Source organism: Cyprinodon variegatus, unplaced genomic scaffold, assembly GCF_000732505.1.
Source record: "Cyprinodon variegatus isolate N-32 unplaced genomic scaffold, C_variegatus-1.0 Scaffold282, whole genome shotgun sequence".
In the NCBI taxonomy this organism is placed as follows: Eukaryota; Metazoa; Chordata; class Actinopteri; order Cyprinodontiformes; family Cyprinodontidae; genus Cyprinodon; species Cyprinodon variegatus.
The window spans coordinates 863,694-880,307 of NW_015150735.1; the positions used below are offsets into that span (position 1 = coordinate 863,694).

General features: G+C 40.9%; 1 protein-coding gene across 2 annotated transcripts in view; it reads right to left on the minus strand.

Annotated features, from left to right (window-relative positions):
- oxr1 (oxidation resistance 1) overlaps positions 1 to 16,614 on the minus strand; it is a 116,382-nt gene that overhangs the window by 15,432 nt on the left and 84,336 nt on the right. For both annotated transcript variants that reach the window (XM_015383347.1, XM_015383348.1), the window contains exons 5-8: positions 11,386 to 11,538; positions 9,340 to 9,524; positions 5,488 to 6,128; positions 1,296 to 1,455 (exon numbers count right to left, since the gene is read on the minus strand). In XM_015383347.1, the coding sequence (XP_015238833.1) occupies positions 1,296 to 1,455; positions 5,488 to 6,128; positions 9,340 to 9,524; positions 11,386 to 11,538 (1,139 nt within the window). The remainder of the gene's footprint in view (positions 1 to 1,295; positions 1,456 to 5,487; positions 6,129 to 9,339; positions 9,525 to 11,385; positions 11,539 to 16,614) is intronic.

Here is a 16,614-nt window from a genome sequence, read left to right on the forward strand (position 1 = left end):
ATAAATTACAGCGTCATCTGCATACATTTGAAAATTCACATTATTACATGTTTTGTAGGTATGGGGCATTGCAGGCTAACAAAAGAAGCCAAACAAACCCCATTCCAAAGGGGTGGACCCCTCTGTTCGTTTCAATTTGCATGTTTACTAAAAAACAACAAGGTTTTTGTGGGCTACTGTATAAAACCTGGAACTCAAAGACATTCCTGACATTTTGAATTGAAAAACCTTCCTGGATGGAAAGCGAAACGTCTTCATACTCGGAAACAAAGTCCAACAGGATTCCTGTTTTTTCTTTGGAATGACTATGACCTGGATGACTGAGAATCGTCACCGGAAAATCCTCTGTATATTGTGCAGCTCTGACAAAAAGACACAACATAATTTCATCTGTCATTGGATCTTTAATTGTATAATGCTGCAATAGATGTAGAAAATAATTTTTGAGACAAGAGTTCATGTTTTTTGCCTAGTAACACTGATATTGATTCCCAGAACAGCTTTTATTACACTCATTTGATCAAATATTTGTTTTAAATTCATACAAGCTATTCTTTAAAAGCTCACAGCTTCCTGTTTCAATGGGCTATAATATGTCGCGACACAGAGGCAGTAGGCTGAACATGAACCTATATTTATGTTGATGCGACACTGAGCTGATTGGTAGGAGGAATTGCATTGACTTTTCTACCTTTCATAAATGCATCCCTGCAGAAGAAGTAACTAAGCAATGAAAAGCCCTATGGGAGACCGTCTGCAGCTAAGTCAACTAACCTCAACACTAAATCAGCGAGTGCTGGATTACATTAGCTTCAAATCAGGCCTAAATGAAAGGATTTCTAAATGAAAGTAACTTATCAAATTAAGCTATTAGTGCAAAGGGGAACAATTCTTCACATTATGAGGATCCAGACAGACACTTATAATGCGTCCCCCTCGTGCTAAACGCTCCAAATGTAATTGTGAGTAATGCTTACAAGGCAGCAGAGCAACAGTTTCTGGCTTGTTGGAGAAACTCCAACATAAAGCCTTCAGCTTAAATCCTACATAGTTTATCATCACATCTGATGGCAGAATTTATTAGCCTAAAGTTAAAAAGGTTTAGCTTTTCCTGCAGCCTGGGTGAAGAAAATAAAGTATGAGTTTATTTCTCTCTAGAGGAAATGAAAAATAAATGATGTTGCTGTGGATGAGAGGAGGCACTGGGTAACAGAGGTTAAGGGATTCATTCATAACAAAGCGTTTCATTGCTGTGGATACAGAGCAGGATTGTTGGGAGGTGTCGTAATACTGACCTCTCCTGTGGAACGGCGAACCAGTACTCGTTTTTCTTGCCCTGCTGGGCGTACTGCTGCATGGAGGCGCTGGCGTTGGAGACAAACGTCTTCTTCATCGGCTTGCCCACCCGTAAACACAGGAACTTGTGAGAGCGGTGCTTCCTCTTCTCACCAGAACCTGGAAACAAACAGGCATGTGCTCAAAGATACGTAAAAACCAAGGGCTAAATACCTGATCCTGATGATTGATTTTTTTTTTCTATAAAAAGGCTTAAATTTCTACCTCTCCCAAACAAAACTTTACATTTCTTGTGGATCAAAATAAGCCTATAAGCTGCTAGTGAATGGTTAATTTGTGTTAAGCCTCTTTATTTGAAAGGCATAAAGCATATTTTAGAGTTTTTAACTTGATGTTGCAAATTTAAAACAAAGTATTTTGAGTCACGATCCTTACATTATGACGACACTACTATTTAAGTGGACACTAATGGAGAGGAGGAATTGTTTTCTTGACAAAACATGTTGAAATTAATAATTTCAACTCACGTGCACCCATAGAAATAGCACAGCAAGTACCTCTGTAATAAAAATTTACGTAGTTCTCTGCAGCTAGGTTTTACAGGTGAAAAAAAAATAAAAAATAAGCAAAATATTGGGATGAGGACACATTTTGGCCATGATTAAAATCGATTGTTCCATCAGAGTTGACAGGCAGACCGCTGAAATGATTGCAGATGTTATGTGCAGTTAGCCAGCTTAGAAAATACTTTCTTTAACCGATAATTAGCAGAAGGTGCATCGCTTTTTTTCCTCTGTCTGAGCCAAATGAATGAATAATGTTCAGTAAATTCGTAACAATGTACCTACAATACATGTTTAAACCCTTTTTAGATGTTCTTACTTTACCAAGTTTTAACCACAAATTTCTGTTCATTTTATTTGGTTCATGTTTAATAAACCGACACAAATGGAGGGAATAATCATGAAAAGGAAAAAGAAGAATGCATGGTTTAAATTTTTTCTTTTTACTCTGAAAACCTCAAATGAAACAATAATAAGAGTGTATGGCTGCTGCCTGGAGACCGCCCGTGTCATAGCGCTTATCTAATGAATGTAAAGCCCCATCCCCACATGTTCCCTTTAAAAAAAAAACTCACTTTACAAATCATAACTTGTCATTTCTTGCAGGTGATCAAATGTACAGCTTTAATTCTTCATTACTGTTTTAGCATATAGCTAGTTAAGAAGAAAAATGATGGTGAGAGCGTCTGATGATGCTTTAGGTATTCCTCCTGTGGAGTTAGGGTTAGTACATAGCAGGCTGGTGAGGAAATATATAGCCAGAAGTTTTATTTAGAGATTCAAGAGAATGATACTTAATGATGACTTAAGATGTGGCTTAAGTTCTCCAGAAGAAGAGAAGACAGCTATGAGCCGAACCCGTCTCAAATAAAATACAGTGAGACAAGCTGACTTTTGAAAAGCTTTTTTTTTTTCCTCTCCTCCGTTTGCATCAATCTATTAGATGGCATTGACCAAACAGGTGGCATAGATGGAGTAGACATCTAGTTGGCATAGATGGAGTAGACATCTAGTTTAGAGCAGAGCTAACCAATTAAAAATCAGCTGGGTCCGAATAAAGAATATCATCAACCAGTAAAGGTCTGGAGACATTTTAAATTATTATCAGTTACTTTAAACGGAATTTAACACTGAAATAAAAGCAGGTTTTTATGCATCCATTTTAAACATTGAATTTATAAATAAAAAAAAATACTTAAAAACATATAAAATTTTTCCATTTTAAAATCTAAAGCGTTTTTTTAAAGTAGAGAACAACTATCATTCAGTTTGGTATATAGACAATTTCCCGATTCACATATTTTATTAAACACCTGAAGTAACTGTTTGGTTTTGTTTTTTCTGTCTTAATGTTGGCAGTGGCCTTTATGCTGCCCTGCAAGGCTTTAAACCTGGGATTTCAATGGAGTCAAAGCCATTCTAAAGCACATATCAAGGAGCTCATTTTGAGCCTGGATCCATATTTATTTTTGATTCTGTTCATGGTGGAGAATCCTGCTTCACAGCAGGTTGAACCAAACATCCTCTAAATATGCAGGGTCATTGAGCACGCCATTTCTTCCAGCAGTCCACACTTTCTCAGCTCTCTTTTTCTCATCATCTTCTCCTTCTTTCCCATCGCCCGGCTTGCCACAGGTTTGCCTGCTGTGTCTAAAAGTAGCAGCAGCAGCAACCCAGACTGACAGCAGCTCATTGGCTAATGTGTATCATGCAGCCTGGTTCCAGACATTCTGTAGGGCTTTACCATATTAACAGGAGAAGCGGGGCAAGAGAAATTAGACACTGTCGTCGGACAGTATACGGTAATTTATAAATGTTTTAAATCAGGTTGGGTCCAGATTAGCCAGCAGGTGGGTCCCGATCCGGACTGTGGTCCGCTAATCCGTGAGCTCTGGTTTAGGGTATAATGCTACCTTCACACCGGACGCAGCAGGAGCAGCAAAATCGCGTCTGCTGCTTCCTTTTTGCTGCTTGTACCACGTACATAATCCAAACTGCAGGCACCAGGATAATAAAAGCGAACACGCTTTGTCGGCAGGTTTCAGCATTTTAAGTTAATTAAGGCGTTAATAAACTGTTTCAGAGGAGTGATCATAGTGCTCTGTGTCATCAGCAATGTGTTTGTCTCCCTGTCAGCTCCCAGATCAGCTTCTCTGATTGGTTGACGCGACGCGTCAAGCAGCAAAAGTTAAATTTTTCCATCTCGAGCAGCAGCGCGTTTGCGGCTCGGCGCGTCAGATGCTTAAATGCTCCCGACGCGCTGCTTCAGCTGCTCAGATGCGCTGCGCCTGCTGCTCAAAACGCGCTGCGGGACCTTTTGCTGCGCCTTGACGCCCGTCAACCATTGACTTTGCATGTAAACTCGCTGCTTCTGCTGCGTCCGGTGTGAACGCAGCATCAAAGGGTATGCAAGAGTATGCTTGTAATCTAATAGCAGAGTAATACAGGCTGGAGTAAAACTAAAAGTGCTGCATCATGTCTGAGCTTTGTGCACAGAGTAGTGGGCGGCTCAACAGTCCCAAGACATCAGTAGGTCTCTGTGGCGAGGAGAGAGAAATTCTTTCCAGAATCACAGTTACATCTATAACCGCAGCGGGTTTCAGGTGCATTGAAGGTGTCAGACAGAGATTATATAGCAGCTGCAAATTGGGTTAGCCTTAACTGCAAAAACAGCCTAATGTACTTACCGTTTATTGCACTGTATATCTAATACTTCTCTGAAGTTCTATAGAGCTACATATCCATCCTCTGTTATTTCTCTGGCTTTCCTTTAAGTATGCAGAGAAGTGCTACAGGCGAGAGCGGGGAGGAGAAAATAAACACTGCAGCTTTTAGCTGAATTAATAAGCTCCTGGTTTCCGATTTGTTTTACAGCTTATTAAAAACAAAAAAAAAATGTATGTTTGGGAAATCACTAAGTTTATATTTTTCATTTTGCTATGAAATTAGCTTATAAGTTGTGAGATCTTTTAGCTCACTTCTTGTTGTCGGGTAGGTTTGATTTAAGTAGCATTGCATTTTGGATTGATTGTTCTTTTAATATTATTTGTTTTAAGTAAATGAAAGCTGTAACCATAAAAGGTGGAAGTGAATAAACTAAATCAAATAATTCTCTCCAGTACTTTGGGATTTACCATTTGTATAAATGCCCAGAAAAAGATGGGAAATGTAAATAAAAGCTGGCTGAATGCCGCCTTGGATGCCGTTTTTGATGTAGGATTTATTTTATCAGAGGTTCCCCTCTGGGGGCCGTGTATGTTTGTGCTACTCTGGCGTTTGATGGGCTTTAGCGTATCGGCCAGATGAGCGGCCCAGGCCACCGCGGCTGGAGATCAAAGAAACGGCACAAAACCCCCGCCAGGCCAGCGAAGCTTCGCAAAGATTACGGCAACAGAGAAAGCACGCCTTTTCCCTTCGTATTTATGCTCTGATTACCCGCGCCGAGGCAGAGTGGAAACAGAAAGGTTATCAGAGAGCTGCTGCAACCAGAAAGGGGAGAAATTCCCTTTGATTGTCTTCAGATGAAAATGGATGTCGAGGTGCAGCTAAAGGAGGACGCACTGATGAGCTGAGATGTCCTGTTCCTGCACCTCCAGCTAAAAATGAAATGACATAAAATAATGTTTACCCTCAGCGGAGATCTGCGTGTCAACCTTTTGCGTGGGCTCTGCGCTTTCCTTCTCCTCTGTGCCTTGTTGCATAGTGTCCGTTTTGGAGACGTCGGTCTCCTGGTTGGCTTCCCCCTGCTGACTGGCTGAGACAGAAGTGGTGGGTGAGCTTTGGGACCCTGGGCGGGAGGCGCTGCTGCTGGGACCCTGGCTCTGGCTAGTGTTGCTGGTGGTAGTGGGTGTGCTTGGTTGCTTCTCTACACTGTGCTGCTTGGATCCCATGGGGGACTGGCTATTGTTTACTGTGGCAGTGTCTGGGGGATTGTCCTCTGATTTAGGAACGTCGGGCTCCTCAGGCTGGCTGACTAAGTTGCGAGTGCTGCTTGGTGCCTGAGTGTTGGCGGCCTCCACCTGGGTGATCGTTTGCACAGACTCTGTTGAAGCGCCGGACGATTTGTCCTGGCGGAGGTCCTCGTTGGAAGCCTGCTCCTCTTCCCGAATGGGGGACAGCTCTGTCTCGGTGAAGACGTCCTCAGAGAAGGAGCCGTCTGTGCTGCGTGGGGCTCCGCTGCTGCCTTCATTGGGCCCCGGGTCTTTCAGGCGGGGCTCCGGCTCTTTCTGCTGGGATGGGTGCCTTTCAGCTGGCAGAGGCTCCAGGTCACTTCAAAAAACAAACAAAAAATTGAGACAGTTAGAAGAAGCCTTCAAATCTTCTTCTTTATCAAGGAATCACAGTGAAGACAATCTGAATAAGAACCAGAAAGGAGGCTGCAAACGACTCCGCATGAATAAGACATGTATGATTTGCTGTGACACAATCAGGGCGACGTTCAGTGGATGCACAATGCCTCTGAGGAGTGCAACGCAAAACAGCATGGGCAACAAGCAATGGCATCCTAAATGAATGAATGCATCCCATAATAGTAATGCAGGGACCTTTGGCTTTAAACTAAAGGGACAGAATCTCTATTCCAGCAGCGAAGCACAAAATTAATATGTTTAACCAAATTTATTTAAGTTCATTTAAGATAAGTTTATTTAAGATCAGCCAGATTAAATCTGATCGTAACATTACTTCTAAAATAATGACTAGTATTAGCATTATTGTGATATGTTTTTATTCTGCACACAAATATATACTGTACTTCCTTATTTTGTCACATTAGACCAACAAAGTTTAGAAAAATAGGTTTGGACCAACGGACATTGGTGCCTAATTGTAAAGCGGAAGGAAAATGAACCAACAACACATTCATGTCCACTGCAGGATATGGTAGGGGCAGTATTATGCTGTGGGGAAGCTGGACAAGTAGATGGAAAGCTATTAGAGCTAAATACTGCAAGACTTCTTAGAGGCAAAGTTCATGTAGATGGGGATGCTCTGGGTTCTTGGAGGATTACCTCTATGGAGGACCAATCCTGCCATAATTAAAAATACATACAGAAATAAATGAAGTATAATTGCTTAAAAAAGTAGCAAATAATATACATTTTTGTGCCATTAAATCTGACAAATTAATAAAAATAAAATATTTCTTCAACAATTGATCAATTATTCATCTAAAAATATATATTTTAACTTCCACTTTAATTTTTACTTTTCTTCTTGCATTTACGCCGACTTACTTTTAACCCACTTATTTTCTGTTATACATTTTCTTGAAGTCTTTATTGTGTTTTTGTGTATTTATTGCAAGGTTTTTTTTTTGCTACATATTTCCACGGCTACCTTTTTTATCTTTTTAATATTTATTCACACCAACATTTTTACTTCACCATAAATATTTATTTCTATTTTATTCTAACATCCTTCTATTTCCAAAAAAATTATATATTTCTGCCTCTAACTTTTCTAAGTTTCTTTAGCCAAAGAATTTTCGACTGCCCTTTTTTTTTGGGCCGTCTGACTGCAGCTGATAATGTTAAAAAATAAAAAAGGAGTCACTCTTGAAGACAATTGCATTTTCAAATCTCTTTCAATAATTTAATGAAATAAAAAAATGTTAAATAATATTTATGTGTAAATATGGTAGTTTTGCTCAATGTTTTCCAGGTTCTGTCATGGACAGACAAAATCTATCGTCATGGTTTCATGAGATGCACATTTTAGTGTTTGCTTATAGATTCCCTAAATATTTATCATTTTTTGTTTATAGGATAAATATCAATATTCCATCTTGATTGAAAACAGGAAGTCGGTACACGATGTAGCCTTTTTCACTTGACGTATTTTTACTGTAATATCTGTAATACGGGTGCACCTGAAGTGCTGCGGCTTTCTCCGATCGCAAAGACATCACAAAGAAAGGCTTTCCTGGAGTGAAGAAGAGGATTAACTGGAGGAAGGAGCAGTTTAACCGGAGAAAATGTCTGTCGAATGTCCAAAGTAAAACTAACTTCTCCACGGCAGTGTACAAGCGGCGAGCTACCACATCCAAACTTTGCAACACCTCTGGGTCAAGATCTGCTTCAGTGGTTCTTTCTGACAATATTATTCTCTCTGTTAAGCAGTCAAGACGATAATAAGAACATAATCATTAGAAACTGAGTTGTCTTCTGACAAATCAGCATCTTGTCTGAGTTAATTTGCTATGACATGTTAGCCATCGCTGCACCTTTGCCTGGAGGCAAAATCCAAGCACGCACGCTCGTTCTCATTAACCGTTGCCGATGACGCCACCTAAGTCCTTCATTTATTTCTGTATGTATTTTTAATTATTGCAGGATTAGTCCTCCATATACCACTGAAGATAAACCTTTGAGTTATGTCACAACATTAGCCATGATATCAATATTGCACATGGATGAACTAGCGTCAAGGTGGTTCACACTGCACCATTTCCTGTGCAAAGCGCTCACAAAGACAGATCACAGCGACATGTGAAGAATTATATTGCTCTATATTGTCTGCAAAATTTCTCTGAGTTTTTGGAGTAATTGCAGCATTTGAAACGACACAACCAGCCTCCCACAAAGGCAATCCAGCTACAGATCCAGGCTCTGAACTTTTGAAGCAAGAGGAATATCTAAGCATTGAATTTATTATAAAAAATGTAATTTTTTAGCCACTGAAATGTTTTAAACTAGCAAAAATTTATTTTTTTTCTTAACTGAAACATTTGTTAATTGTGGTATGTGAATGTATTAACGCTCTACACGTAATTTGTTGCATTTGAAGAATTAAATGTCACACCCTCAGAAACAGGGAGGATGATTCACAGAGTTCCCGTCTGCTGCAGCCTGTTGCCCAGCGCTGGGCTCAGTCCAACACACAATGAAAGGAAAAGAGAAACAGATGCTGAGGAATCAGCTGGATATATCACAGAGACCCACAATTAGCTTCACGCGACAAGCTAAACGCAGCTCCGCCCCAAAGGAAGCGGACAACTAGTGACTTAGACAGTGGGAAATGTGTCGCCTGCAAAGTACGTCTGTCTTCCGACGCTCTAAAACAATCTATAGCATTAGTGACAAAGACAAAACGACCTGTGGAAGGAAACGGTTCAAGTTGATCAGACTTGGTATCTCCTGCTTTCTCCCACATAATAAGATAAGCAATCACAATGTAGGAGGGCAGAAGTAGACTTCATTAACCTTGGTGTAACCGCTGCTTGTTTTTGAAGGTATGTGTGCAGAAAGAATTAAACGGCGCTGATGGTGATGGCCCTCGATCAACTGAACACTTTAGAGACTGACATAAATTAGGAGGCAGCTGCATTTCAGGTTATATTTAGTCACACGGAGGATGAAGATGTCACTCTTGTGGGGGAAAAACGTTCATCTACAGACAGGGCGTTTAGTCCTGATACAGGTAGCTTCGGCCTACAGCAGAACCAAACATCTAAACGTTGTAAATGTCCTTTAGTTCTTACTCGGGGACCGCCTCTCTGATCCTTGGGTCGGTGATCTCCTTGCAGACGGCCGCTGACTGCACCTCCTCCAGGGGACACATGATGCCGTATTCCTCGCATCCATGGGCCTGAACCAGCGGATCCATGCGGTGAGGGTCGAACATGATGTTATTAGGAGTCACCAACAACACCCCGCTGACTGCACCCTGACAGAGAGATAAAGAGGTGATTGAAGCACCACATATTGCCACTGACATTGAAAAAAACAGTACATAAGCATAAAGATGAAAAATAGGAAAGAAGTGAAACAGAAATAAGGTAAGATCGAGTTGAGCTCACTAATGCTCTGAATGAAAGAGGAGTTATTGACTGGCAGAGCTTTCAGTGCTGAGATCTGATACTTTGAAGTGAATCAGATGATGTTTTGTGTCCGGATCCATGTAAGCACGAATGAATGAGAAGGAGCAGAACGGCACTTGGACCGAGGCGGTCCGACTTTTGTTTTTAGCTCATGATGTTTGTTCTCAGACTGTGCGGCACAACGCTCTGATGCGATCTACCTGCTCACACTGTACATTTAAAAACCACATCGGACTCAGCTCTGCAGTGAGATGGCGCTACTCTGACTCCCAGAAGCCAAACAAGCAGAAGAGGAATATGAAGCTCACTAGAGTGAAACGCGCTGCCTTGGAACTTTGTGCAATTTTGTGCTGGAAGCCCTAAAAAGAAAAGGCAGGGCTTGCAGGTGGTGCAGTGGTTAGCGTGCACGACCCATGTACGGAGGACTTAGTCCTTGATGCGGCCGACCTGGATTCAAATCTGACCTGTTGTCCTTTTCTGCATGTCCTTCTCACTCTCTCATACCCCTTTCCTGCCAGCCTACTGTCCAGAAAAAAAAAGAGACACTAGTGCTGCAAAAAAAAAAAAAAAAAACTAAAAAAAACGGAAAGGCAACAACGTATTTGGACAAAGACATGGCTGAGCAAGCGTGGCTACTGCGGTCTGTCAATTTTACGGAAAGCCCCAGCCATACTTCTGTGTTTTCATCTGAGAAGAAGAAGAATCCTTGGTTGGGCACTGGGCGATTTGCCCATGACCACCTTACGACGGCCGACTGAATTTCTGAATTAGATTTTCTTCCAACCTTACGATTTCTGATCGGGAGGTGGACATGAGAGGCTGATCGCCCCTCCTTACCCCCTGTACACTACACAACGACGACAACTACGGAAAATCTGCCTGAAAAGGGCAAACAATTGAACAGTGTATGACCGGCTTAAAGCCCTGAGCAGTTGGCTCAGTCACGACTTATTTAGCAACTGCATTAATGGCAACCATCTAGCTGTGTGGTCGTTCAGTGGTGCTGCCTGTAGATGGCGCTACGTCTTTTTTATTGCAGCTCATTGCGTCTGTTGCTGAGGTTCTATTTAGGCTGTAAAAGGAGGATTAAAAAACTATCAGGATGAATGCTTGGAGGTTACGGCCTTATTTTAACCTAATAAACGGGATTTTAGTTTTTTTGATAATTTAAACATAATTTCCCTCATTAAAGAGAGAATTCCAAGCAATGATTGTATTAAAATTATTTCAAAGTTTCATAATAAAGGCTTTTTGAACTATATTGAAATGAATTAGAGTTAGACCTTCTGGTTCATGTTTAGCTGACTCAGTAGATCCTATTCAGCTCCACAGAGGATGTTATTAGAGCCAATTATGGTGATCAGTTAGTATCAAACCCAGAATATGATCCTTTTTCTGATTGAAAGCCCACAAAGCTCCATTATGGATGAAAGAATGTCTTTTCTGTTCTAAAATATTCTCAGACATCGTATTTGATTTTAACCAGAGTGAAAACGTAGCACTGATTATTACCAGTCAGCTGTTTCGTAATAAAGCTTTAAAATAAGCTCAAACTGCTTGAATATCTACAGCTTACTTCGACTCTAACGTTAACACCAACAGAACCGCTTTTTAAACACTTCCTTTTCATCGACCACATTTTAGGAGTAAGTGTTACAGCGGCTTTTTTGTTTATGCAATTCATGCTCTCGGCTTCAGTTGTCTCACCATGCCATCAGTGATGTACTTGCAGTTGATCTTGAGGAACTTCTCCGTCAGGGCCTCCTCCTCCTCGGAGGTGGATGAGACCACTCTGGACTGACGCAGAGCTGAGAACACCGGGGGCTGAACCACTTCTGGTCTGGGTGGGACATCGGATTCCTGTGAGGAGGAGAAAAAGTGGCGTAAATTGGAAAGGAAGAAAATAAACAGTCTTTTTTTTTCTTTGCAATCGGCTGCACAAATAAAGAAGCCAAAACCTTTTCATGCCAAGAGGAAAAAAAACAACTAAACCTTTAAATAGTCTTCAACAAACCGTTCACTCATAATGAGCTCTGGAAAAAATAAAAGGCATGCCTTGGTTCATTTGATAATTCACAGTGTGACTAATATGCTTCTCATTTGATCAAACTAACGCGTTTGAGTCTCTAAATGTATTAGATCTCTTCTGCACAGACGGACAATCTGGTTAAAGAAAGCCAGAGAAGATACAAAAACAATAAGCATCCAGCAAGGCTGAAGCTCTCAGCCGTAATGAGCTAAAAAAAACAACAACAACATTCAGACAGAAGAACATCAACATGCCCTTGAGTCAAGGTCGGACCACTGGGCTTCATTTGGAGTCATTACATGTGTTTAAATCCGGCTGCCTGCAATAAAATCAACAGATTTACTATTTATTGACTGAAATAAAACAAGTTTGAATGAAATACCAATTCCTTAAATAACAGCTGAAAAGATGCAATCTGGATTATGACCGCCCTCCCCCACTGTGAAGGAAAACCCCCCTGGGCTCAAGAAAAACTAAATCATAACCATCCTCGCCTGTGGATTTCTTAGTTTTCTCAGCCAGCCCTGATCCTTTCCAACGTCCTTGTTCTTGTTTTGCATTTGTTGCGCTCGTGTTGTTCTGACTTTGCATTGGAAATGTGGACGTTTTGCATTTGTTTGCATCCTTTGCTTCGTTCATGCAAAGACATGTTCCAGGGGAAACGCTTTCCCCCATTACTACTACATTGAGGTCAAATAGAACTCAATTGTGCATTTATAGATTTTTCATATAGCTAAATCGGTAGTTTTTGTGTTTGGGGCGGGGCTAAACTAAAGGCATTGACCTCGGTCCATGCCTGGCCACCCCATGAACATTCTTTGCCTTACCACTAACTTTAGGGTCCTTCACCGATTTAGCTCTACAGCAAACGTGAGCTCCTGTTTTAATCTTGAAATATAGGTTGTTGCTGAGCTTAATTTGAAACTAAATTTAATGGATTATTTGTCATTTTTAAAGCTAAAAGATCAAATGAATACCCTAACTTGTGGTTGAGCAGCACTTTGAACTGAACAGGAGCCCTGCTTTAGTTTACCGCAGGTAAATGATTAAGTACAGAAAAGACGTAAGGACCCTGTAGGAGCCTTCAGTTTAGCTCCGCCCCCTTGATGCGAAACGAGGACAGCTTGTAGCGACATCGTAATGGAATAATCTCTGCAGTGAAACTGAAATAATCTGTAAAAATTATGGTATAATAACATTTATAATAAAGTTTTTAATTTTCAGTGTGTGGATTTTCAATGATTGACTTAATTGAACGTTCAATGTTTGAAATTTCAATGTTCAGTGTTTTGTGTTTTGATTTTTCAATGCCAAATATCGCATGGGCTGAAAATGCAAGCCGTCACTGATTTAACTTTGTTTCATGTATGTGTGGCAAAAAAAAAAAAAAAAAAAGCAAAGAGAAACATTTGTCCTCAGAGGAAACAGAAAACAAAAGTGCTTGAAAACGGTGGGAGAGGCATCATGGTTTGGGGATATATTTCTTCAGAAAGGTCAGGGAAGCATTAGGCGTTGGTTTAAAAAGGATGGAGCTAAAAAAGAGGCAAAAACAAAACAGGCTAAATAAGGAGGGGATGGGAATTTGCCACACGAGAGATAAAAGGTTTGGATTTACAACACAGAGGGAGGAGATATGAACACAGAGAGAACAGATATAGTTTCTGCTACAGGAAGAAGAGAATCCACAGCTGAGAAAGGGCATGATGTGCAAAAGGGAAGGGCAGAGAGAAAAAGAAAGGCAGCGAGCGGCGCGTAGGAGTTTTCCTCTGAGAATTTTCACCATGAAGCTACAGCTGCGGTGACGAGCTCACAGAAGAGAGTCTGAGCCCATAACAACTGTCTGCCGTCCTTTTGACACCCCCACGCCTCCCTCTCTCCGTCTCCCGGTGCAGCTGACAAACCGCCTGCAGCTACTAACCCACACCGACACGGGCAGCTCAGACGCTGGCTGCCCGGGAAGGCCGAGAGGGGGCGGCCAATCTACATAATGAGCCGATGAGGCAAAAAAGGCAGATTAACGAGAAATCTGGAAGAGCAATGGAATCAGTCAAAGATTAGCAACAATGTTAGAAAACAGCTTCTCTTATTTTACTGACTTTAGGATGTGGACTCCATTTGCGGAGCTGAAATAACTTGTGCACTTCAGCTGAACAAGCTGCACAGCTGCAGTTCCCCACTTTGCTTTTCAGGCGAGTCACTTCTGAGCTGTGACTCATTTAAAGCCAACCTTCCACTTCACAGGCTTCACATAAAGAAAAGAGGAAGAGGCTCTTTCTCACCTGCACACGTGCAGCAAACACCTGCATTAAACCCAGCAGCAAGCAGCGTCCAAACACGTCCTCCCTCACAGGAAAAACAGTGTGGCATTCCCTGTCATTAAGTCTGCCACGTCTGGGAGAGGGGTGTTATGTGTTGGCAACAAAATAACACCCATTCAACATCCCACAGTGTCCACTTGGGTGGATGCTTAAGGCACACTGTCTGCCAATCAGAGGACAGCTGTTCATAACGGATTGATAAACCAGTGGATGGGTCTACCTGATAAAATGAGATATGAAAGATTGAGAAAAAAGTTCCCATTTAGTCTGCAAATCAAATGGCAAATAGGAACTGGAAAAAATCCTACTCAATGGACCTAAAAATCTATGTCAGCACCTCTTTCTGCCCCAAACCCACAAAGGGGAGTGCTGGCCTAGTGGATGGCCATAGAGCTTGGGAATCCTGAAGATGTGAGTTCAAAACCCACTCCCACAGACTGCCACTCTGGCTCTCTTAGCAAGAACCTTAACCCCAGACTGCTCCCCGGGTGCCGCAAATGGCAGCCCACTGCTCCCCAAGGGCAGCACTCAAGTTGAGAGGGGATGAGGGGGGAAGGCATCCCCCTTCTTCAAAAAAATCTTAAAAAGTGTGTAAAATTCCTACTAAATATTAACAGCAAAGGCAATAATATCGTCCTTTCAACATTTAGCAGGCTGTGGGCTTAAATTATGCACTATAAGATGGATAACTTATAGTGCATAATTTATAAAATGCTCAAAAATATTAGTAACATTATTAAAAATTATGATATATTAACGACTGATAACAGCCGATATCAATAGCAATACCAATATATCATGCATCCCTAGTATGTGCACACTTTCAATTTCATCCATCCATAAAAATATGAAAATGACAAACACAAAAAACACAATACTGGGCAAATTATGATTCCCAGACATCCAAACCATTAAGCTGTCAAGATTGCGGATGGATGGATAGGTGGATGGATGGATGGATGATTTCCCTTTAAGCTGAATCAGTGATACCTTTACAAGCAGCATTATCTAGTTTAGAATCGTGTCCGGCAAATTTTTGACAGCCAAAGTCTAAGTATTTAAATTTATATTTCAAAAATGATTAAACTTTATTTTTATTCTATTTTTTGTGCTTTAATTATTGCAGGTTTCTTATATTTTTAACATTAGGTCTGTTTCACCTGTGAGTCTGTCTCTAAGTTGGCTGGCACAGATATTTCTGTATCTTGCTGAACTACAAGACAAAAAAGATATGCTGCATTTTAAAATAGCATTGCATTATTTTTTCCTAAAAAAATGAAGGGAAAACTGGAAAAAAGGCGTAATGCATGTTGCATATCCCAATAAATCAGTTTTATCTTCCAATCTGCAGCTGTTTCTACTTATATCTCTCTTCTGTGCAAAAAAACAGATTTACGAACCTGTCAACTAATATAATGAGGCCAGAGAAAATAATTTTCAAAATATGCAGAACCTCTGCTGTCTGATTCTGTCTGTTCTATAAGAAAACAAAAGATATGTGGAAATGTTTAACTATAACGTACTTTAACAAGTAAAGAAGGACAATGTTTAAACTCTATGTTTTGTCAAACCTTTTTCATTATAATACTAACTTGTGTAAACTTACACTGTGTTTTGGTTTAATGCTAAATAAAAGCTCCGTATGTCTAACAACCTGATTTTTCGGTGGGATCTTAACTTTTACGTGAACATATAGAATTGTTGCCAGTTAAAATTCAATGGATGCTACTATGTGTTGTCTCTCCTAAATTCATGTAGCCACTATTTAGACATGAAGAGTGACCGCCAATCATATTATGTCTCAAAGTGATTACTGGGGGGGACAGTCCCTGCCAGGCCAAGGTTTATGGGGAAATGTCTGATCCAGCTTTTCAGAAAGTTACTCCTGTGGTCAAAATGCTCATATTTGTAACATGTGAGCTAACAAAAAAACAGTCTGTAGTGTGGTTAAACAAATGGCGGTGTGGAGTAGTTTTCTACATCTAAAAGCATCTAACATCCCGCATCCAACAAGTTAAACATGTCTGTGACCTGATTCCTCTTCGTTTTGTTCAGTTTTTCAGATTAACATCTACTGAGGAACTACACCTTGCTGAAGTCTGCTTTGTCTTGCAGAGCAGCAATATTCATGTGTTCTATTGGACATGAATCATGTCTGATTTCAGAGATTTATAACATTAATCCAGGAAATATATCAGCTGTGCTGCTGCCATCAACACATTTGTTTATAGATGTTGGAGATCGGCCTGTTTTTTAGTGTAGTCCTGTTTCTCTGACTGTGACTAACTGGATGTGCTCTCTTCATCCTCTGACATGGAAGCTGGATTGGAGCTCATCTGTCTGGCTGTGTGTTTCCTGGACAGGGCCGCCTTTCCCAGCTGCTTTTTGCAACTCTGCTTCTGTCTCCTTGGAAGCCCTCGGCAGATGGCCGCTCACACTGAGCCTGGTTCTGCTGGAGGTTTCTTCCTGTTAAAAGGGAGTTTTTCCTCTCCACTGTCGCAAAAAGCATGCTTAATGTGAGGGATTGCCTTCGAGTCAATGAGTCGATGCAATCAACTGGTTTTCCTTAGATAGAAACTATAAACTGGA